This window comes from Myodes glareolus, chromosome 8, assembly GCF_982192425.1.
Source record: "Myodes glareolus chromosome 8, mMyoGla1.1, whole genome shotgun sequence".
In the NCBI taxonomy this organism is placed as follows: domain Eukaryota; kingdom Metazoa; phylum Chordata; class Mammalia; order Rodentia; family Cricetidae; genus Myodes; species Myodes glareolus.
In genome coordinates, this window is record NC_142033.1 from 74,435,570 (window position 1) to 74,460,652 (window position 25,083).

General features: G+C 38.5%; 1 protein-coding gene across 9 annotated transcripts in view; it reads left to right on the forward strand.

The window, feature by feature from the left end:
- Nucleotides 1-25,083, forward strand: part of Hormad2 (HORMA domain containing 2) — a 103,791-nt gene that overhangs the window by 50,058 nt on the left and 28,650 nt on the right. For 8 of the 9 annotated variants that reach the window (XM_085692109.2, XM_087909142.1, XM_087909141.1 and 5 more), the window contains one exon: nt 13,785-13,820. The exons of the other annotated variant lie outside the window; for it this stretch is intronic. In XM_085692109.2, coding sequence (XP_085548235.1) covers nt 13,785-13,820 — 36 coding nt within the window. The remainder of the gene's footprint in view (nt 1-13,784; nt 13,821-25,083) is intronic. 9 annotated transcript variants of the gene reach the window in all.

Consider the following 25,083-nt stretch of genomic DNA (forward strand, 5'->3'; position numbering starts at 1 on the left):
TATCCTGAATCTAAGAAGACAAGGAACAAGTTAGCAAGTGGGGGAAAGAGATTTTTGGTGGATTACAGATTTATGGATTGTGAATTAGGGCTATGAGAACCTGTGTCTGTTGTCCCCAGAAGGACTCCTATTTCTATATCTTCCTCCCTTGAGAATTTCTTTCTCTGTAATTCTATGGGAGTCCAGAATTGCTTCAGACCTGATTTGGGACTCTGTAAGAGTAATGGAACTTCTGTTCCAATGTGGCATAGGATTTCCATAAGACATCTGGAATGTGTTGAAAACCAAAGGCAAAATATGAGCTTGACTTGGAATTAACAGAGACTAGAAAATGTAGACTATGGTTTGTTAAGTACACACAGACCGAAACTTAACAATAAAATAATAACTAATGACTCCCAAAGTGGTAGAAGCCAGTAATTGGCACAGTCCTTTCACAGATCTTTCGGTTCTCTTCATGCAGCCCACATAGGATCAGGCAAGACTGTTTTTATACTTTAAAAGAGCTTGTTGGGTTTTTCTAGATTGTTAGTTTATTGTAGAGTGTGACAAGCATGGTTTGTCTTCAAACAAAAAGTGGTGGTTAAGAAGGGCCTTCTGGGTCTGGAGAGATGACTTAGCAGTTAAGAGCACTGGCTATTGTGTCAGAGGCTCAGGGTCCAATTCCCAGCACCCATATGGCAGCACATGGCTATGTGTAACTGCAGTTCCAGGGGATCTGACACCCTCATACAGACCCCATGCAGGCAAAATAACAATGCACATAAAATAAAAATAAATAAAATTATTAAAAATTTAAAAGGGGGGGCCTTCTGTACAGCTTCTAGAAATGGTTTAGTTTTAGGCAGTTGTTTTTGGTGGCTCATAGTCTCAAGAAAGCAATAGGTCATAGCTTAATTCAGGGTTCCTGAGTTTTATGGAATAGTGTTTCTAAAGATTGTCTTTTTTTTTGTTTTGTCTTGTTTTTTTGAGACAGGGTTTCTCTGTGTGTCTTTGGAGTCTTTCCTGGAACTCACTCTGTAGACCAGGCTGGCCTCGAACTCATAGAGATCGGCCTGCCTCTGCCTCCCAGGTGCTGGGATTAAAGGACTAAGCCACCACCGCCCAGCTTCTAAAGACTGTTTTAAGTTATGATTGACATTTTTCACTTTTCCTAAGCATTGGGAATGCTAGGCAGAATGCAGTATAATTAATCCCAAATGTTGTAGAAAGGTTACATTGACAATAAAAGTAGGCCCATCATCACTTAGGAGGGATATTAATAGCCTAAATAGAAGAATAATTTAAGAGGCATTTGATATTGCTATAGTCTATTCTATTCTAGTAGGGAAAGCTTATATCCATTCTGTAAAAATATCCGTAGACACTAATAAGTGTCCAGCTTTAGGAGGCATTTGAGTAAAATGTAATTGCCAGTTTCCCCTTATTAGGTACCTAGGTATTGGACAGGTGTTACAAGTTGTAGAGGTGCTGAGTGGGTTTGAGCCTTATTCTATATGCAAATTTGATAGCTATAAACACTTTTTAAGTAATTTCATAAGTGTTTTTTCTATAGAGGTAGCTTTTTATTAGGTCCTGGGGCATGCCTTCTGTGGTGAGTGGTTTTATTCAAGTATTTAATAATCTGCCTCTACAATCAGCCTTTTGTCCATCTGTGAAATAGTTTGCCTCCTTGATAGATAATCCCCACTTATTCCATTTTTATACACCTGATCAAGAAGCATTCAGCATTTTGATTAGGTCAGGAGAGTCTGGCACTAAGACTATTAGTTTATGTAGTTTTGTGAGATCCTATGTTGTGAGCTTGGGTCTTGCTACATTCTTTGCCATCTTATCTGTCATATGCTATTATTTTGGCTTGCTAAAAGTGCATCCTGTTCATGTTCCTTATAATAAGTTATTTAATTTGTTTGGAGAGTTGAACTGCTGAAGAACCATTAATATTCTCTTCCAGAAGCCCATGGACTTGCAGCACTATAAATGCTTACATCAAGTCTGTGTAGCTACTTAAGATCCTTTATTGGCCTAATTGTAGGACCTGAGAAGGGCAACGAAGCTCTGCTTTGGGAGCCAGGGCATAAGGAGGAAGGGCACTTGCTTCTATGGTATCATGGCAGCCAACTACTGCACCATTGCTTAACCAACTTCTGTAAAACTGCTGCCTTCGGTAAACAGTCAGCCTTAACACTAATCAGAAGCATACCTTTCAAGTAGAAAGATTTGTCTAATGATCTCTATATATTTATAATTTAGAGGAATCAAAGTTGGGAGCCGGGTAGTTGAATCTTAAGGTATTTATTATTTGTTTGTTTGTTTCTGAGACAGGGTTTCTCTGTAGCTTTGGTGCCTGTCCTGGAACTAGCTCTTCTAGAGCAGGCTGGCCTCAAACTCACAGAGATCTGCCTTACTCTGCCTTCCAAGTGCTGGGATTAAAGGTGTGTGCCACCACTGCCCGGCTTGAATTTCAAGTTTTAACACACATGTGGGGCTTGATATATTGTCAGTCTTCTGGTAAGTTAGTGGTGCCCCTTGATTTCTGAAACTCTCTAAACTGGGCAAAGTTTCTGAACTTCGTATCTTATCTCAAAGTTAATTTGTAAGCCTTTTAAACTGAAGTAATTGTAGCTACTGCTCTTAAATAGCTTGACTATCACGGGGCCACTAGATCTAGTTGTTTAGAGGAATAGGCCACTGTTCTTGGGATATGTCCTTGTTTGTAGGCTAAAATCCCTGAAGCCAAACCTAGCATTTCATACATAGAAAACATGAAAGGTTTAGGTATTTGGAGACCTAACATGACTTAGTCTGGTCTTCAGTTGGCCAAATGCCTTATAACACTCTTTAGCCTAGCAAAGAGGTCTTCTTTACTCTCCCTTTAGAGCTTCTTACAAGACCATATAATTTAGGGCCTATATTCAGCAGAAATCTTTCAAGCCTAGAAACCCTCAAAGATGTCTTTTAGATTTAGATTTAGACTACAAAATATTAGCCTGCTTTCCATTGGGACCTAGTGTGCAGACTTCTAGGGTGAGAATCCTACATGTTGGATTCTAAAAGGTAATCAGCAAGGAAATTAAAAGTCATTATGATGCCCTGATATAGGGGCTTATACCTGTAACACTAGCATTTGGCAGGTTGAGAAAGGAGCAGGTTTGAGGCCAGCCTGATCTACACAGCAAGTTCAGGCCAGCCATTGCTAGAGTGACTCTGCCTGTCTCTGTCTGTCTGTCTGTCTGTCTCTCTCTCTCTGTCTGTCTCTCTCTCTCTGTCTCTCTCTCTCTCTCTCTCTCTCTCTCTCTCTCTCTCTCACACACACACACACATGCACACACACACGGAGAAGAAAAATAAAAAGTAACTATGGTAAGTAGTCTGAATCTATCTTAGTGTTAGTATCAATAAGTCATTATCACTATATTATAACAGGATTCATTTTAAAGTTGTAATGTCATTAGGTGTTGGGTATAGCATTACCAAACAGGTGGACTGTCCCTAAATTCTCAAGGCAACAAATCCAGGTATACTGGATAGTTTCTTGAATTTTGGAGTTCCTCCATTTAAAAATAAAGATAAACCATGTATCTGAGTAAAATAGTATGTAAAGTAATATGTGGTTTAATATTAAAATAGTAAAATATTTAGCTGGTATTTGAATAAAGTCTAGAATTCTGGGACTATAAGATAGATGGGGAGCAACAACTTCACTTATATCTCTAAGATCCTATCATAGTGACATTTTCCAGAGGACTTCTTAATGGAAATTGGCATGGCTTAAATAAACTAGTGGCCAAGAATTTTTGTATTCCATGAAGGACTTTGGATTTAAGGGGCACTATCTTTTCTTTTTTTTTCCTTATTTATTTAAAGAATTTCCACTTCCTCCCCTCCTCCCAATACCCTCCCGCTCCCCCCACTCCCTCTCCTCCTCCCTCACCAGTCCCAAGAGCAGTCAGGGTTTCCTGCCCTGTGGGAAGGCCAAGTTCCTCCCTCCTCCCTCCAGGTCTAGGAAGGTGAGCATCCAAACAGACCAGGATCCCAAAAAGCCAGTACATGTAGACGAAACAAGACCCAGTGCCATTGTCAATGGCTTCTCAGTCAGCCCCCATGTCAGCCGACGATGGATGGAGATAGAGACGGAGACCCACATTGGAGCACTGGACTGAGCCCCCAAGGTCCAAATGAAGAGCAGAAGGAGGGAGAACATGAAAAAGGAAGTCAGGTCCGCAAAGGGTGCGTTCACCCACTGATACAAGGTGACTGATCTAATGAGAGCTCACCAAGGTCAGCTGGACTGGGACTGAACGAGCACTATCTTTTCTAAGAGTATTGGACCCAAAGTTTTAATTAGATATGACCAGGGGACAGTTAATAGCATGCCCTAGGGTTGTGGTATCCCAGAGCATGAATTATACTAAATCAAGTACTCCTTGAAAGATACTAAGTGGAGAACTTTTTCTCTTTCAAAAGGACTAGCCAATAAACACCCTGTCCTAGGGCACCTCCAAATGTCGCTTCCAGTTAATGAACTGCTTCTTCCTCATTTAGTCAGTAGATCCCTTCCTAACAGAGGAGTGGTGTGTTCCAGGACTCAAAGTACATAAATATATTGACTTGGAATCTAGGCATGGTGGCACATACCTGTAAACCCAGCTGTGAGGATTAATCAGGAGGATCAAGAGTTCAAGGCTAGTCTCTGATATATAATGTGGTGGCAGTAGCAGTTCTGAATATCAATTTCAAAAAGGTCAGTGAGCAAAATGAACAGATTTGGTATCAACAAAGAGTTAGGTGCTTTTACCTATCACATGGAAAACCCTCCATAAATAAACAAACAAATAAATAAATGTTTTTTTTTTTTTTTTTTTTTTTTTTTTTTATTTTTGAGACAGGGTTTCTCTGTAGTTTTTGGTGCCTGTCCTGGAACTAGCTCTTGTAGACCAGGCTGGCTTCGAACTCACAGAGATCCACCTGCCTCTGCCTCCCAAGTGCTGGGATTAAAGGCGTGCGCCACCACCGCCCGGCAATAAATGTTTTTTTAAAAGAAAAAAATAGCCAGACATGGTGACACATGCCTTTAATTTCAGCCTTTCGGAGGCAGAGGTAGGCAAATCTCTGAGGTCAAGGCTAGCCTGGTCTGTAGAATGAGTTCCAGGACAGTCAGAGATGCACAGAGAAATCCTGTCAAGAAAAGCCAGAAAAAAATAGAACTGGATTTTCATCCCTTTTCTATATAATCTCCTAGGCCTTGTAATAAGTTGGTTTCATTATGCACTTCTTTTTACCCTTGGCAAAATACAGGTAAAGAAATGTTCTATTTGTTCCCTGTGGGCACCACAACTGTGGTCCCATTTAGGGTTTTGTCTGTGTCTTAGTTACTGTTTGGTTGTTGAGAAGAGACACCATGGCCAAGGCAGCTTATAAAAGAAAACATTCAACTGTGGTCTTGCTTACAGTTTCATAGGGTTAGTCTATTTCCATTATGTTGGGAAGCATCAGGCAGGCAAGCAGGCATGGTGCTGGAGCAAAGAGATAATTGTAGATGGAAGTTTCTGTCCTGCCATTCAGTCCCAAAGAAACAGCAGAAGCTTATATTAATTATAAACTGTTTGGCCTATTAGCTCAGGCTTATGAAACACACAGAAGCTTATATTAATTATAAACTGTCTGGCCTATTATCTCAGGCTTATTATTAACTAGCTCTTACAACTTAAATTAACCCATAATTCTTATCTGTGTTTAGCCATGTGGCTTGGTACCCTTTCTCAATGCATCATTTTCATCTTGCTTCCTCTGCATCTGGGTGGTGACTATAGATTGAGTCTTTTCTTTTCCCAGAATTCTACTAGTTTGGTCACCATGCCTATACTTCCTGCCTGGCTACTGGGCCATTAGTGTTTTATTAAACTAATACAAGTGACAAATCTTTACAGGATACAAGAACATTATCCCACAGCACTTCCTCTTGTTTTCTTTTCAAAACAAGGACTCTGAATCTATTTTCCTTTCTCTAGCTTTTTTCCTGACCATTATCAATAATAACTTGTAACCAACATTCTAAACAAAGACAAACATCCATAATTCATTTTTGGGGGGGAATGTGGGTATAGTTTTCTAGGCTACTTGTTGCTTACTGGGGACACTGATATTATGGGAATCTAAAGAAAATTTAAGATTATGATCAAGTCCTGACTGGATTATTCTGTGAGCCTGGATCATCTTGGCCAGCAGTCTTGAGGCTGTTTTAAATATGGAACTCAGAGGAAACTGCAGCAGAGGTGATCTGAAATGTTGGATCATCTGTGCCATCTGTTCCTGCTGGAGATTTTCCACTGGATTTTCCTTGATCAAACCTGATTTTTCTTAACCAAGAGTGAATCCACAGCCTCTCATTTCCTATGAAAACAAAAGCAAAACCTGTTCTCCAAAGTAATATATCTTTACTTAAAATTTGAAGTCAAGGCATTTTTAAAATATATATGTTGGATTAATCCAGTGGCATTTATAATCAAATGTCTTTTAGCAGCTCCTTCCTCAGCAGTCATACAATTCAAAGACAACACAAACACACACAGTATCCAGATTCTCTGTGTGTTTTCCATCTTTAGGTGGCTTCAATTTTTTTTAGTTTTTTTAATTTTTATTTTTATTTTTTACCTTTTATACAGGACTTCTCTGTGTATCTTTGGCTGCCCTGGAACTTACTCTGTAGATCAGGCTACCCTTGAACTCACAGAGATCTACCTGCCTTTATCTCCCAAGTGCTGTGATTAAAGACGTATGCCACCAAACCCAACTGCTCTTTTTTCTTTTTTTCTGTCTGTCTGTCTTTAGACTTTCTCTATCCTTTTTCTTTTCTCTCTTAAGCCTACATATATTTTTAAACACACTGTAAACTGTTTAGAGGTTTTTTTTCCATCTGAATCTGTCTTTACTGTATATCTCTCTTTTTCTGACTATGTGAGTCTTTAATTTGCTAAGCAATATGGCTAGGATTAACGTCAAGACTTTGATACCTGGATCCACCCCACTCCTTGACTTTCTGAGGGTCTAGCTTCATGGCAAAGATACTGGAAGGAGTCACATTTTTTATCACAACTCAGTGAATTTTTTTAGGTCCATGCTGGTGTCTGCTCATAAACACCATTTAAGTGTTTGGTGGCAGGGCCTGTTAAAAGAGCTGCAAGGTGTTTGCTGCTAACACTGAGTCAGAAGCCTGTCATAAAGAATACACACTTACCTCTAGCAAACAGCCCACATAGAAAATGCTGCTACCAAGAAGCTGTGCTTAACTCTGTTCTTTTGCGTCTAGAATTCCTTCCCAAGATCTCTCAGGTTTTATGTGGTTGTAGTTGTCCCACATCGGGTGCCATTTGTAGTTAGAAGTTTCTGTCCCTCCTGGTCCTGCAGCCTTTCAGCCACAAAGAAACACACAGAGACTTATATTAATTAAAAGCTGTTTGACCTATTAGTTCAGGCTTATTATTAACTAGCTCTTGCAGCTTAAATCAACCCATAATTCTTATCTATGTTTATCCATGTGGCTTGGTACCTTTTCTCTTTTTATTTTAGCATTTTCATCTTGCTTCCTCTGCATCTGGGTGGCTACTACAGACTGAACCTTTCCTCTTCTGAGAATTCTCTTAGTCTGGCTGCCCTGCCTAAACATCCTGTCTGGCTACTGCCCAGTAGTGTTTTATTAAACCAATGCAAGTGAGCAAGTAACAAATCTTTACAGGGTACAAAATCATTATCCCACAACAGCTAATAGCTTACATATTATCTGCAAGCACATAGTAGAAAGAGAGTGAGACTGGGCCTTGCCTAGGCTTTTGGAACCTCAAACCCAACGACACATCTCTTCCAACAAGGCCACATCTCTGAATCATTTCTAAACACTAACAGGAGATCTAGCATTCAAACATATGAGCCTATGGAGACCAACCTCATTCAAACCTCCACAGTCTGGATGGCATAGCCTACATTATATACACTATGATCTAGATAAGTAAGGACAAATTCGTCTGCTATCTCTTTAGCCTCAACAGTATAATGATTATCTAAGTTATTCTATTATTAACCAGGCAGTGGTGGTGCACGTCTTTAACCCCAGCACTTGAGAGGCAAAGGCAGGTGGATCTCTGTGAGTTTGAGGCCAGCCTGGTCTACAAGAGCTAGTTCCAGGACAGGTACCAAAGCTACAGAGAAACCCTGTCTCGAAAAAAAAAAACAAAAAAAGTTATTCTATTGTTAATAAAAACTTGGGAGTCAGATATGGGGTTAAAACCTGATTAAGAAACAGTGAAGAAGTGACCAGTGACTTCATCTCTCTCTCCTTCCTTCATCCAAACAGTCCATCAATCTTTCTAACCCCAACCTACTACTTCCTCTTTTTCTCTATATTTCCTGGGTCCTCTAAAACCACTATGGCTGATTCTGGTTAGCTAGTAGCTTGTTGACAAAGGTTTCTCTCCTACCCGGTCCTATAGCTGTTCAGTCCCAAAGAAACACACAGAGGTCTATATTAATTATAAAATGGTTAGCCTATTAGCTCTGGCTTCTTATTAACTCTTACATCTTAAATTAGCCCATAATTCTTGTCTGTGCTAGCCATGTGGCTTGGTACCTTTTATCAGTGAGGCAGTCATATCTTGCTTCCTCTGTGTCTGGATGACAACTGCAGACTGCATCTTTCCTTTTCCCAGAATCCTTCTGTTCTGGTTGTCCCACCTATACTTCCTGCCTGGCTTCTGGCCAATCAACGTTTTATTAAAGTAGTATAATTGGCAAATCTTTACAGGGTACAAGAGCATTGTCTCACAGCACCCCCCCCCTTTTTTCAAAACAAGAACTCTGAGTCCAGTTTCCTTTGTTTAGCTTTTTTCCTGACCATTATCCATAACAACTTGTAACCAACATTCCAAACAAAGACAAAAATCCATAATCCATTTTTTGGGAATGTGGGCATAGTTTTCTAGGCTACTTGCTGCTTATTGGGGACATTGATAATCTTATGGGGATTTAAAGAAAAATTAAGATTATGACCAAGTCCTGACTAGAATATTCTGTGAGGCTTGATCATCTCAGCTAGCAGTTTTGAGACTGTTCTGGATGTAGAACTCACACATCTGGGCCATCTGCTCCTATCGAAGATTTCTCAGGGGGGTTCTTTCTTGATCAAACCTGATTTTTCTTAACCCAGAATGAATTCACAACCTCTCATTTTCTGTGGAAACAAAAGCAAAACCTCTTCTTCAAAGTAACATATCTTTTGACTTAAAATTTGAAGTTAAGGCATTTTTAAAATATATGTTGGGTTAATCCAGCAACATTTATAATCAAATGCCTTCTAGCAGCTGGTGCTCCTTCCTCAGCAGTCATATAATTCAAAGAGAGCATAATAACATACAGAATCCAGATTCTCTGTGTATTTTCTATCTTAATGTGGCTTTATTTTTTTACTCTATTTTATTTTTATTTTTTAATTTTTTTGAGACAGGGTTTCTCTGTGTATCTTTGGCTGTTCTGGAAATCACTCTGTAGAGCAGGCTGTCCTTGAACTTACAGAGATCTGCCTGACTCTTCCTCCCAAGTGCTGAGATTAAACGTGTGTGCCACCACACCCAACTCTCTTTCTTTTCCTTTTTTAAAGGACTTTATCCTTTTTCTTTTCTCTCCCAGGAGTACATATATTTTTAAACACACTGTACACCTTTTAGAGGGTTTTTTTTTTTGTCTGAATCTGCCTTTACTGTATTTATCTTTTTCTGACTACGAGTCTTTAATTTGCTAAGTGATATGACTAGGATTAAAGCCATGGCTTTGACAGCTGGATCTACCCCCATACCTTAGCTTTCTGAGCATATAGCTTCATGACAGAGGTACTGGTGGGAGCCATGTTTATTGCCACAACTCTCTGGAGTTTCAAGGTCCCTGCCACCATCAAGAAACATGCTGTCAGCTATTCATAAACACCATTTAAGTGCTTTGTGGCAGAGCCTCTTAAAAGGGCTGCAAGGTTTTTACAGCTAAAGCTGAGTCAGGAAGCCTCTCTTAAATCAGACACACTTGCCTTAGCAAACAGAGCCCACGCGAGAAAGTGCTGCTACCAAGAAGCTGTGCTTCTGTTGTTTTGTGTCTAAATTACTTCCCATGATCTCTCTGGTTTTATATGGATGTAGTTGTCTATGATTCAAGGTAAACTTTATTGGCAGCCTTGGGAGTGTGAAAGTGTGATTTGAATATCCCACATCACCACAATTATTTTAGTCTTTATAACTTTTATGCAGTAATGAACCAAAACTGTCATTACATATGCTAGGGGAAGAAACAGGAGAAACTGTGAATTTTATTAATTCATCCTAGAACTTACTGGAATCGTGAAAACTTGACAAAGTTTTCTTTTCATGTCCTAAATCTGAAATAGAGAAAAAGACATATACTCTAATAAAAGATACCCCGCTTTTCCAAGTAGATATATCCCTTAATGAGAAAATTCTAATAGTTGATTCCAGCTTTGTCCAAGAGTCCCATAGGAGAAGTAGGGGCTAGCTTCTTGAGTAGTCTAGCCAGGCAGAAGTGGACCAGTGCCACATGAAGTAGTGGTAATAGAGAGAACACTGTGAGGGGCAAGATGTCAGGAGACCCTGAATCCAGCCATGGGCACAGGGTATAGAGTGTGTCATATAGAATATAATATCTGTCTCTTCTGAAAGAAGTTTTTAAAATGGCATTTGTGAGCTATGTAGATGCTATAGTTTTTTTTTAAATTTTTGGATCTTGGATGATTAAGTCTGTATGTACAGATTTCTCATTTTTCTTGTCTCTTACAGCAGCAGTTCAGGGGAAAATGCCATTAGAATAAAGAGAGATATTAAGAGGCCCTCTTTCCTTGCCATTAAGACTATATTGAGTCATATGTGGTGACATATACCTTTAATCTCAACATTTGGGAGACAGGAACAGAAGGATCTCTGTGAACTTGAGGCCAGCCTAGTTTGCATATTGAATTCCAGGTCAGCCAGGGTTACATAGTGAAACCCTATCTAAAAAAATAAACAAACAAAAAACACATATTGAGGCCAAGCAGTATTGCAAAAGACAGTTATCTTCTCTTTCTTTATCTTTTGGAATATTTTCAAAGCCTCTATACCTAGGACTCCTATAAATGTAATGGTATAAAACCCAGGAATGATACCCCTCCCACATTCTTACAAGCTGTTTATAGATCTGTCCCAATTGGATAAGGGTAGCCTGAGACAGTACAGGCTGGATCTCTAAAGAATCTATTCTGGTTCTCTATTTAGTTTTAAGGAAATCTAACAGGTATTGAGTGCATATATGTTATGTGTATTCATATGTGTGTGGATATCTTAGGGCTACAGCTGTTATGAAACACCATGACTAAAAGCAACTTGGGGAGGAAAGGGTTTATTTGCTTTTCACTTCCACATTGCTGTTCCTTATCAAAGGAAGTCAGGACAGGAACTCAAAACAGAACAGAAACCTGGTGGCTGCAGCTGGTGCAGAGGCCCTGGAGGAATGCAGTTTTACTGGCTTGCTCCTTATGGCTTGCTTAGCCTGCTTTCTTATAGAACTATGGGCCACCAACTCATTAATCACTAATTAAGAAAATTCCCTACAGGCTTGCCTACAGCAGATCTTATGAAGGCAGTGAGGCTCTATTCCCTCAAATGACTCTAGCCTGTATCAAGTTGACCTAAAAACTAGCCAGCAGAGTGAGTATTTGTGTGTTGATGTGTGTGTGCCCAGAATTGGTGTGTGTCTTCCTTGGTTGCTCTCCATTTTATTGACTGATCAGGATTTCTCAGTTGCACTCAAAGATTGCCAACCAACTAGTTTAGCTAGGTGGCTCAGGAGATTCACGGTCTGCCTTCTGGGAACTGGGATTACAGATGGACCACATTCTTAGCTTTTACATGTATTTTGGGTCCACACTTCAGTCCTCATGCTTGTGCAGAAAACAGTTTATTCACTGAGTATTCTCCCCAGCCCACAGATAAGGAGTCTTGGTTGTGAGCCTAGTCTTATAGGCTGAGTCAGCTCTCTGGCCCAACAGATGTTGATTTTTGTGCCAGTTCTCATCAAAACCTAAATCACAGTTCAATTTATATGCAAGGTTAGAACAGCAAATGAGGTGTTTGAGGTTTCTAGCGAAAGCATGCAAGTGTAGCTGAGATAGTAGTACCATGTTCAATAAGACTGGCCTCGCAAAGGACTCACTTGGGCCATCAGAGTAGATCAAGAGAGTTTCCCAAAACAAAAAAAAAGTACAGAGGGTAGGGGCACAGACAAGTTTGTCTAATGGGCTCCAAGACAGATGGGAGCAGTGTGGAAAGAAGGAAAGGGGAGGAAGGGAAAAGGAAAATAAACCACACTAAATGAATAACAACAAAACACGACAGAAGATTTGAACCTGTCAGATGACATACAAACCACTTGGTGATTTTCAAGTAGGAGTGCTGACCCTGTGGAGGTCTTCTTATGGGACCAGCGTCTTAAATGAGGGCTAAGAGGAAAAGATGAAAGAAACTTAAATCCTGATGAAGTTGGAATCTAGAAACTTCACCAGGTCCCAGTAATAGCATATTCCACTGCCCAACTGCCACTTACAAGTACAGGGAAGAGTAAAGAAGAGGGCACTTCTGCCTGCAGGGACAGAAGAACTGACAGAAGCGGTGACTCCCAGAGACAGCATACTGGTTATGGTCACTCTGGAGAAGGGAACATGCAGGCAGCTGCTCAGTTGTTGGTGAAAATCATGTTTTGGGGCTCCAAGTTGAACAACTCTTGCATACCTCATACTTCTCTGCAGAGCTCATGGGATCATATTGGACAAAAGGGAACTTTGATCCAGCAATTACAGAAATGACTATGGTGGTGAGAATACACTGTCATGGAAAAGTTTAATAGAAAGCAAAGGGGATGAGGTAATAAGAAACAGCTTTGTTTGTCTGAGATTCAAGCTGTCTGCTAACAGAAAAAAATAGATTTTGTTAGGTGGTAAGGTAGTCTACTTTGTTAGGTAGATCATGAAGATGGTGGGCTTTTTAATTTAATTTTCTTTTTCTTTTCTTTTTTCTTTCTTGAGACAGGGTTTCTCTGTGTAACAGCCCTAGCTGTTCTGGAACTTGCTTTGTAGACCAGGCTGGCCTCGAATTCACAGAGATCCACCTGCCTCTGCCTCCAAGTACTGAGATTAAAGTTGTGCACCACCAGTGCTCAGCTAGAGGGTGGTATTTTTAAGGAATCTCAACTTCTTGCTTTAAAGAGATTTTCATATAAAAGACAGTTCTGTGGCAATGTCATTGGAGATATTCTTATCCTGTGCCTGGTTTTCTTTTTTGTTAGTTGTGTCTCTTGTGATAAAAGAGAAAATGACAGGCACATCTTGGTGGGTCACACATTTATACATTAAAGGCATGAGATTTCTGCTACATGTGCAGCAGTAAATTTTCCTGTGAGCAGTGTGTTAGCTGCATGTGTTTTGTTGTGTTTTCATTTTACTTTGCCTCAGTGTTTTCTGCTTTCTTTCTGATATATTTGAATATTTAAGAGTATGTTGGTTGCAGATTTGGGCAACACAAACTGTCTTTGATGGGGAGAGAAAAAGAGAATTGGGTGGGAAGGGAAGCAGAGGGTGAATAGATCTGGGAAGATTTTAGGAAAGAGGAGTATAGTCAAAAGTCAGTGTATGAAATTCTCAATAAACTAATTTTTAAAAAAGGAGTATGTTGATTACTTGCTTTTGTTTGTTTGTTTTGCAGTACTGGGAATTGAACCCAGGGACTTCTGTGTGCTTGGCAAGTATTATATCTACTATTGAACAATACCTCCAGCCTTGTTAGTCTGTATTTTAATTTTTTATATTTATTTGGGGTGTGTGTGTGTGTGTGTGTGTTTAAAGGTCAGAGAACAACTTACAGAAGTCTGTTCTTTCCTTTCACCATGTGTGTTTCGGGGATCAAATTTAGGTCATCAAGATTGAAGGCAAGCACCTTTACCTACTGAGCCATCTCTCCAACCCAATTTATTTTTTATATAAGACTAGATGACATTCTGTATTTAGGCCAAGCTGGCCTAGAACTTATGGTGTAGCCTAAGATGCCTTCAAACTCATAATCCTTTTTTCTTCAGCCTCTCAGTGCTAGGATTACAGATACACGGGGCCATTTCCTCATTGGAGTTAATCACCACATATTTTTTAATGTCCCAAATTTTATTCTTTATTGGTTTCTAATTTCATTCAGTTGTAGTTAGAGAACTGCTTTATTTCTATTTTTAAAATTTATCCAAGTTTGTTTTAAAAAATTATCAAGCTTACAGTTGATGCTGGAAGATGTCTTATATTATGATATTGAGGGTTTTCTCTTCAGTTGCTTAGTCATTCTACTCATTACTGAAACTGGAGTATTGAGAAATATGATTATTATTATTGTTCAGTTGCCTATTTCTCCTTTATTTGTATAAGTTTTTGCTTCCTTGAAACTTTTTGTTCTTTTATTGGGGATGTGTATTTGTTATTGGATTGACCCTTTTATTATCATAAAATTCCCTTCATTATCTCCAGTAACAGCCTCTGCTTATCAATAGTTTAATCCAGTTGCATTTAATGCTAGCATTAATGCAGTGTAGTTATAGTTGCTGATTTAATTTTTCCTGTGTTTTAATACCTTTTGCTCATTTATTTTTTCTCTACTATTTTTCTTTGCATGAAGTGAACATTTAAATTTATTTTATGATTATTAATATATTCTGGATTATTTTAATGAATACATTAGTATTATATATACTAACATGTAGAAAATATCTTACATATATATGTGTGTGTGTCTATGTATTTATTTATTATATATATATCCCAATTTATCATTGTCAGCTTCAACTACATACTAATTTAATTCCAGTGAGATATTTCAGTGTTACCCTTACATAGACCCAGTACTCTTCTTCTTTTGTGGTATTGCTTTATGTATATTAGACTGGTTAAAGTTAGAAGTACAACCATTGTTATAATTACTTTACTACCTGTAGCCATAGCCATTTTCCTAGCTAAGTGCAACTTTTCCCCAGTGCCTCTTTTTTAAATGTCTGTGTCTGTGTGTATGTATATGTATGATGTGTGTATGTGTGTGTGCAGGTTCATGTGTGCCATGGCACTTGTGTGGAGGTCAATATGGTATTGGATGTCAGTCCCTTCTTTTACTTTTTAAGTTGAGGTCTCTTGTCATTTGATTCTGTGTACACTAGGCCAGTGGTTCACAAACTTCTGGGAATTCTGTCTCCTCCCAGGCACTGTAGGAGCTCTGGGATAGCAGGTTTGGGGCTGCTATTTCCAGATTTATATGAGTTCTGCAGATTAGAACGCAAGCCCTCATGCTTACATAATAGGCATTTTGCCTTCTGAGCCATCTTCTGAGCCAGTATCTCTTTTTCTCATTAGTTAATTTTAATTAGCATACAAAATAACAGGTTTTGCTGTGACATTTTTATAAATGTCTGTCATTGTGCTTTGCTCATATTCCCCCCCTCTTGCCCTCCTTGCCTCCCTTAGTCTTTTTGCTAGGCTTTCTCCTCCAAAGTAGTCACTTTCTGCTTTTCTGTCATGTGTGCTCTGCATTTGAGAAAGAAAAAATAAAAAACAAATGATATTTACCCTTTTTGAGACCAACATGATGATTTCCTTTTCCTTCCTTCCTTCCTTCCTTCCTTCCTTCCTTCCTTCCTTCCTTCCTTCCTTCCCTCCCTCCCTCCCTCCCTCCCTCCCTCCTTCCCTTCCTTCCCTTCCTTCCTTCCTTCTTTTGTTTTCAAGATAGGATTTCTCTGTGTAGCCCTGGCTGTCATGGAACTTGCTCTGTATATCAGACTCACAGAGATCCACCTGCCTCTGTCTCCCAAGTACTGGGATTAAATGCTTGCGCCACCACCGCCTGGCTGATGATTTCCTTTTCTTGTTGACACTTGACTCCTTTGTGTTGTACAGGCAAAAAGAATATATTTATTTGTGTTATAGATGAAACTTTATATCATATGCACATTATTTTATATAATTTCTTTTAATAGGTGAAAGAAAGTTATACATTTATACTGCTTTTGAAAATTGAATTTAAGGGCAGTTTTAGCAGTACCGTTTTCTTTAGATTATTTGAAATAACTGGGACTCTTATTTTCAGCTTGAGAATTTTTTTATAGTACAATCATACACATTGCTGGAATATGGGCATACATTCTGAGGAAACTCTTGTTAGGTGATTTCACTGTTGTATGAATATCAGAACATACTTCAGCAAACCTAGATGAGATAGCCTACAACATAGTTTAACAATATGGTGTAACCTATTATCACAGAATGCAAACCTGGAAAGGATGTTACTCTACTAACTGGTGTAGGCAGTGACAGCACAGTAGTGAGTATTTATGTATCTCATAGAAAAGTTACAGTAAAAATATGGTATGGCAGATTTTAGAATGGTGTGCTTCTATGGGGCACTTACCACAAAGAAGCTTGCCAGGCGCAAGTTGCTCTCAGTGAGTCAGACCTGAGTGGTGAGTGACTAACAGCCCCCATTACTTCACCCTGCTGCAAACTATTGATTGCCATTCTACACTTAGACTACACTAATTTTATATTTTCTTCTTTTGATGGTCAATTAATTTGCTTTAACATTTTAGCTTTATAAACTTTAAAAACCATTTTGACTTATTTACAATAACGCTCAGTTTACTATATTCATTTATATAGCCATAATAGTGTTTTTTTCTATATATTTCAGAAACTTTTCTAGTAAAATTTGTTTTTGTTATTTTATTTTGGAAACTTGTTTATGAACACAAAACCACAAACTTATACATGAGCCTAGGGACTATACCAGATCAGAATAATCGGTATCATTATTTTCTCACTCCACATCTTGTCCATCTTCTCACTCCATATCGCCTCTACTGAGTCTTCAGGGTCAGCAGTTCTCTGGGAGCTGTCCACTCCTGTGACAGCATTGCCTTTTTCTGGGATTCTTCCTAAAAGACCTTCAGAGAGTTTTCTTGAGGATGTATCTTTCTTTGTTTTTATTTTTCATGACAGGGCTGTGTGTAACCTTGGTTGTCCTGGAACTCACTCTGTAGACTAGGTTGGCCTCAAACTCAGAAATCCTGCTGCTTCTGTCTCCTGGGTCCTGGATTAAGGTGTGGGCTACCACTGTTCAGCTGAGAATGTACCATTTTAAAAACTATGACCAATTTTCTTTTTATTTATTTCCCTATAGATTTGCCTGTATGCACCACAAATATTCCCCATTATTGATGAAAACCTTTCAGTTTTGTTATCTAGGTTTTTAAGTTCTCGTTTTGTTTTGTTTTAGCTCTTAAGGTTTTTAAGGAACTTGCTAAGGCCTGCAAAAGCTTCTGCTAAATTGTTCATTATTCATTGTCTGGTGGTTCTTTTTCATCTGCAGTTTTCTCTCTTCTTCGTCCATGCCATCACTAGGCATGTTACAACTCTACTATAATCTGATGGAGCACCAAAATAGTTAATAGTTTGTCATTCATTTTCCAAACTTTTTTCTTAATTTCATAATTTATATTACTATATCTACAAGTTTGCTAATTGTTTTCTTCACTAATTCAGATCTGCTACTGAACCTCTCTAGTGATTTTTTTTATTTTCCTTATCTCCAGAATTACCATTTGGTTAGTAATTTTGATCTTTTTATTGATATTGTCTATTTAATGTAATGCTTTTGTATTTCACTTACTTTTATAATAATAGTTTCCTTTAGTTCTTTGAACGTATTTTTTTTTTATTTTATGTGCATTGGTATTTTGCCATGGATGTTGGGTCTCCTGGAACTGTTGTTACAGACAGTTGTGAGTTGCCATGTGGGTGCTGCAAACCAACCTCTAAAAGAGCAATCAGTGCTCTTAACCACTGAGCCATATTTCCAGCCCCCTTGAACATATTTATAATGGGCATCTTGAAGTCTGCATTTTATTTGACATCTGGTCACTTGGACACCTTGCCAGTTCAGGTCATGTGGGGTTTTTTGTTTTTGTTTTTGTTTTGCATGTTCCACAGCTTTCTGTTTGAAATTTGACCTTTTAGATAAAGTAACAACTCAAGTTCTGGTCTTTTCGCTACTCCTTAAGACTCATTATTGCTGTTTATTTATTTAATGACTGACTAGATTATTACAGTTAAATTGACTTTTCATCTGCAGTACTATCTCTGATTTTGTTCTTCAGGGATTCTGCTGTGGATTTGTCCATAATCACACTGGTGATATTAGGCTGGTCTGTGGTGGTGGTGGTAGTGGTGGTGGTGGTGGTGGCGGCTTACCATTGACTGGCCTGGAACTTCCTGTGAAAACCAAGCTGGTCTCAAATTCAGAAATCCACCAATTTTTGCCCCTCAAGCACTGTGATTTAAAGGTGTACTGGGATAAGAATAATTTAATATGACTTTCCTCTGTCTCTTTACAAGAACACACTCAGGATTTAAAATTGCTAGAGCCTAATATACTGTTTTCAACAGTGCCCTGCTCCCTACCCCAATCATAGGTTGTTAGCCTAGTTCAGTCATTGTTGAACTCATTTGAAGAGATGTGTTTTTATGTTTAAAAATTGTTCTGACCCCAGAAAAAAAATGACCCGTTTTCTGAGTCTTCTCCAAGAAAGAATAATCTTACAGTGTCTTCTACCTTTATCTACAGTAAACTAGCCAATCTTTTTTCAGCTGTTACTTAACTTCCTTAAAATGGTCTCTGATTCACAGCCTTGGGGCTAGTGGTGAGGACAATACCATGTTTCTCTGAGTAACAGTGATGCTTCAGAAGCTATATTGGTTTAGTATTTCTTATCACTGTGGCAATGTTTCAAATGGAGACAACTTAAGGGAGTTAAGGTTTATTTTGGCTTGAAGTGTCCAGGGATGTAGTCTGTGATGGTGCAGGATGCTCTGCAGCTCCTCACATCTTGGTGGATCAAGCAGCAGAAAGACTTGGAAGGAAGGCCAGGCTGTAACTCTCAGCAGCCCGTTCCTGTGACTCGCCTTCTAGTGCCAGTCAGAGCCCAGAACCTCCTAAAACAAGACCATCTAGGGACCAACTGTTCAAACATATGAACCTATGTGGGCATTTCACATTTATACCAGAACAGGGCTAGGTGGAGTGGGGGCAGTAGACTTAGATCTTCCTTACTTGCCTATCATATCATGGAGGCACTCACTGTCTTACAAGCCAAGGCAAAAGAGGAGCTGCAGAATTTCAGTGATGCTGTACACAGAGCTCATCCATGTGGGTTAGGTGAAAGAAGGATGCCTCCATATGACTGTACTTTCTTGGATCTTATGGCCAGCAGTATGTATTTGAGAATAAAGTAAATGTTGATGTCTCTTCGGTATGATGGTAGCCCTCAGTGTTAGAATTTAGCAGCAAGAGCCTCTGTTCTTGGTTGTGCTAGTCTGTGATGGAATAGAACAGAATAAAGTCTCATTGAACTGAGATGGTGGGGGAAATGGTCTTAGTTCAAATATCTTAGATTTTTTATTATTCTTAGCAATTTCTAGTAGCTATTCTTGAATAAAGACCTCTTCATTTGTTGTATGTACTTAGGGTGCTTCAAGAGACTTTATTATATTTACACAGCATCTCTCTATGAAGCCTAAACAGCATTAAATATGTGATTCTTATGTAGAGCTCAATAAAAAATCAATTAAAAAATATGTGATTCCCTTGCCTCAGGACTAGGATGACATGCATGTGCCTCCAAGTATGACTGAGACTTTAATTTATTAAAAACAGTGTTATTTCAGCTTTGCTGGAGCAGTCTATGGAGTTCCTTACATGGATACTCAAGAAGCTGACCTCTTATACAATATTTTGCAAAAGAAAACTGTAGAGATAGAAAATTGATTTGAAAGCTGAGTCTGAGGCTTAAGAACAAAAGAGTTGGTTAATAGAACTGACTTTGGTTGTTAATGTGTATGCATTTATCAAAATTTACAGATGGTTTTTATTTTATGCAGATTAGACCTCAATAAGATAAATGAAAAGAAAGCTATTATAAGTATGATCACAGATTTAAAGAAAAGCATGATATAATGAGGAAAGAAAATATGAAAGTGTTTGTTTTTAAGAAGAGAAGCACAAAGTGAACCACAGATCTGAAAAATACCATATTTGCAACTTGAAAACATCACTGGATAGGTTTAGCAGATAAGAGGCCATACTAAGTCAGTGAATTTGAATTTTACAGCAAGAGAAACTTAGTTGACACATACTAAAGAAAACAAAACAAAAGCCCAAAATAATCGTGTCTGAGTGTTTTGTGGGGCAGCATCAAGCATTTATGAACATGTACTTACTACATGATGCAGCAGTTTTTACTCTTAGAATTTAATTTAGCAAAGGAAATGAAAGCACTTAATCACATAAAGGCTTTTGTGTGCACGTTCATTACAAATCTATTTATAATAACTTCAAACTGGAATCAACTCAAATGTCATTAGTACATCAAAGAATAAGCAAATTTTGATGTCTTTGGAAAATGAATTATTACTTGCAATAAAAAACAACTGATACAGGCCAATTTTTATTAATTTTATACGTTAGTCAAACAAAATAACACATTTGTATAACTTAAAAGAAGTAAACTCTGACTAGCTAAGTGGTGCACTCCTTTAATCCCAGCGCTTGGGAGGCAGAGGCAGGCAGCTCTCTGACTTTAAGACAAACCTGGTCTACATAATGAGTTCAAGGATGGAGCCAGAGCTAAATAGTGAGACCTTTAAAATATGTATATAAATAAAAGCAAACTGATTTATAATGAGAGGGAGCAAATTCATATTTGTCTGGGCTGATTGATGAGAATGACACAGGGAACATTTTTAGAATGTTGAATGGTCTATATCTTCATTGTGCTATGATTATCATTTATCGAAACAGAAAAATATATACACTTAAAATAGATGCATTTTATTGTGTATTTCTTTGTGGTTTTCCTCATGACCATGGAATTTGTTTTGAGACAGGGTCTCACTGTGTAGCTCTGGCTGGTCTGGAACTCTCTGTGTACACTAGATTGACCTTGAACTCACAGATCCACCTGCCTACAGTTGAATGTGAAAAAGAAGTGATTCATAGTATTTTTATTTTTAAAAATTGATTTATTATTTATGTGTGTGTGTTGAGAGCATATGCACATGTGTGTGGTGCCTGAAGAAGCAGGAAGAGGCTATCTGACCCTTTGGAGCTGGAATAACAGGCAATTGTAAGCCAATTGCTATGAGTGCTGGGAACTGAATCTGGGTCCTCTGGAAGAGCAACAAATGACCTTAATACCTAATTCATAGTATTATGGTTAAAGTTCTATTTATAATTGTTCTAAATTAGGAATAACGTGAATGTTCCTCAGAGAAGGATTGATTCTATAAATTTTACTAGAGCAATAAAATAATGGCTTCAATCTATTGATGTTTGTGTTTGCACATCTGACAAACTCTTGCTTGTAGCTACTGTGTTAGACAGTATGCATATGAAAACTCCCATCATCATAGAAGGTTCTGGTACACAATGTTGGTCAAATTCTCCCTTAGCTAGTCGCAAACATCAGTTTCATCTTTGATCAGCATCTAAGATTTTCTGCCTGTGTTGTTCTCATCCCCAAACCATCCTTTACCAGCTTTCAGGGGACTCTTTGCCAATATTGGGTCTCTTGTTTCCTGTTCTTGGATTTGTCCCACATTTTGGTGGTGCATATTTTCTCATTACCTACTTAAAGATAACTGAACAGAGCTCAGGGCCTCTGGAAGGGCAACCAGTGCTCTTAGCTGCTGAAGTATCTCTCCAGCCCAGCTATTGTCTTCTTATGCTTTCTGTCCTTTTAAGTTTTTGCCTTTGGAATTTATCACATTCTGGTGAAATTTTCCTGTTTTGTTTTATTTTGTTTTGTTTTTCAAGACAAGGTTTCTCTGTGTTGCCCTGGATGTCCTGGAACTCACTTTGTAGACCAGGATGGCCTTGAACTCACGGAGATTTTTCTACCTTTGCCTCTGGAATGCTGGGAGTGTGCCACCACTGCCTGGCTCTAGTGAGGTTTGTAAAGGAAATGTCAACTCATCATTTCTGTCCAGAAAATACTTCAAGAAATAGTTAAAGAACATAGTAGTGGAAGATTTTTATGTATTTTATCTGAAGAATGAATAAATATATAAATATGTTTTGTATCAGATTTAAGAATTGCCAAAGATTAAATAAAATTTTATATTAAAGAGTTCAAAATAGTGTAAAAATACTACAAATATATTTAGAGAATAAGTCGGAATGACCTGAAGAGAAACTATTAATACACTGTGTTACATTTGTAAATAAATATCTCAGCTTGGTAGAAGGCCACTGGATATAAATTAGATTATCTTCAAACTTTGAGTTGGATGGTGGTGGCACATGCATTTAATCCCAGCACTCAAGAGGCAGAGACAGGCAGATCTCTGTGAGTTCAAGGCCAGCCTGGTCTACAGAGTGAGTTTCAGAACAGACTCCAAAGATACACAGAGAAACACTACCTCAGGAAACACAAAACAAACAAGCAAACAAAAACTTTGACTTTAAAAGTTTTCTCACTCCTTCAGAATTTTCTAAGAGCTTATCAGAACAACTCAAAGCTTAATTTTTGAAAAAATTGTAAAAATAGTTTCCTATTGATTTACAAGGACAGAGAGGTCAAATTCTTCCATTTGCTTTTGTATCATAAACTTGAGATTATTCAAAAGTTAGACTTTGAAATTCTCAGAGAAGAGGAACATAAGGGAAATTTGAAGACACTGATCTAACATTCAGAAGGTAAAACAAGAAATGTAGCCTTCAGCCAGCTCTGGTTACCCATGTTCTAGTTGTCATCTTGGTTTTTTTCCCTGCCTTACAGGTTCCTTCTAAGATGGCTCCTCCTCACCAGTTCTTCCATGCAGAAAATGAGCTGCTTCTTGCATCTCCACTTTTGTAGCCATTCTCTTCAAACTAAAACAATTTTTTTAAAATAAAAAGTCATGCAATCTTTGCTTCTGTTCCATTCTTCTGGAACTACTGTATGATATTAATTATGTTCTTTTTGAAACATCCCTTCTTATTTCTGGAATTATCGGCTTCTCATTTCCTTTTCATTTGTCTGACTTTGCATGCATTTCTCTTTTGCCTCTGTTCTTCTCCCACCTCCATCTGAGGGAGTGCTTGATTAACCAGATTGAAGTGGGTCACTCTGTCCCAAATGTCCATTTCTGCATCTTTAAGCTGCTATTCAGCATTTTTCCCTGTATGTCCCACTACCGCGTCAAATTCAATATGCACGTCAGTTTTTTTCACTACCACCCATCCCCTTCCACACCCAGAACACATTTTCCTGCCCAATATCCCTGGCTCTCAGTATCACCTTCATCTCAGTGTCTCAAATTTCCCCCCAAGCCTTCAGTTTCCAGTGTCATTTTACTGGGAAAATGTGAGTCCAAACATTCATCTACTCCCGTGTGAATTGTTTCCTTTGCCTCCAGACCCTCTGCAGCTTCCTCACCACCATCTGATCTGCTTTAGCTTAACTATAACTTTGATCGTATCACTTCTCGAATCAACAAGGTCTCATGGCTCCCATTTCCTACTACATCAAGTCTAAACACCTCTACCCAGCTTTCAGGCTGCTCCTAATCTGGTTTCACCCTACCTGTTTTCTTTTTCACTATTGCCCAACATGTTCTCCTTCCTGGAGTCAGGTTGGTTTCTTACTGCCATGAGAAAATAATCAAGCTCATTTATGCTTCCTTTATCTTGTCCAAAATGCCCTTTTTACTACATATACAAACTGTTTCCACCTTGCATGATATTTCCTTAAGGTCTTGTAAGTTCTTCTCTGCTTTCTGTTGTTTTTAACCCATTTTAATTGGGCTTTCACCTCCACAGTTCCATTATCTAGTCCTCAATTGTTTTCATTTTCCTATCGTTAATCCACTTCTTGTCTTAGTTTCATTTCTGTTGCTGTGATAAAATACCCTGACAGAAAACAGCTGAGGGGAGAAAACAGTTACATACAGGTCACAGTCTGTCATTGTGGGAACTCACAGCAGCAAGAGCTTGAAACAGCATCACATCTACAATCTCGAGCAGAGAGAAAATGAATGAATATATGTTCCCTTGCTTGGTGCTCAACTTGATTTCTCTACTCTTAATAGAATTCAGGAACCCCTGCCTAAGAAATAGCACTACCCACAGTGGACTGGAGCCTCCCCTACCAATTAACTTAAACATTAACACTGCCTAAGTCAATGATGACAGTCCCTGAGACTACTTTCCCAGGTGATTCTAGGTTCTATTAAGTTGACAATTGAAGATAGCCATCACACTTCTTCAGTCTTTTGCTTTCCAGTAAACAATACCATCTTTCATCTAGTTACTTCAGTCAAAGCCTTGGGAGCCATCCTGCTTAACTCATAACTCACATCTAGTTCATCAGGAAATCCGCTGAGCTTTCTATTTAAGATATATTTTAAATCAAACCAATTCTAATTACTGCCAACTCAAGCAAATAGTACATAGCACCTCTGTAATGATCTCTCTGCTTTTATTTTTGCCTTTGCATGGTTTAGTTGACCTAAAACATCCAGAATTGTCTTTTAGAGATGTCTATGGTCATTTCTGATAGGCTCCAGTCCAGACTATAACTTCTGACTATAATTTCTGATAGGCTCCAGTCCAACCTAATATTTCTGATAGGCTCCAGTTCAGACTATAACTTTACATCCTTCCAATTTCTTCTCATTGTCTCCAATTTGTTTGGCACTATGCTTTTTTGTTTGTTTGTTTGTTTTTGTTTTTTGATACAGGGTTTCTCTGGGTAGCCCTAGCCATCTGAAACTCACTCTGTACTCCAGGTTGACCTTGAATTCACAGAGATCCGCCTGCTCCTGACTGCTCGGATTAAAGGCGTGCACCACCACTGCCCTACTAGCATTGTACCTTTTGACACCTCGCTTGTGCGTGTACTTAATCACAGAGCAGTCTGTAGGTAGGTTAGAAAAGAAGAAGTGTCTTC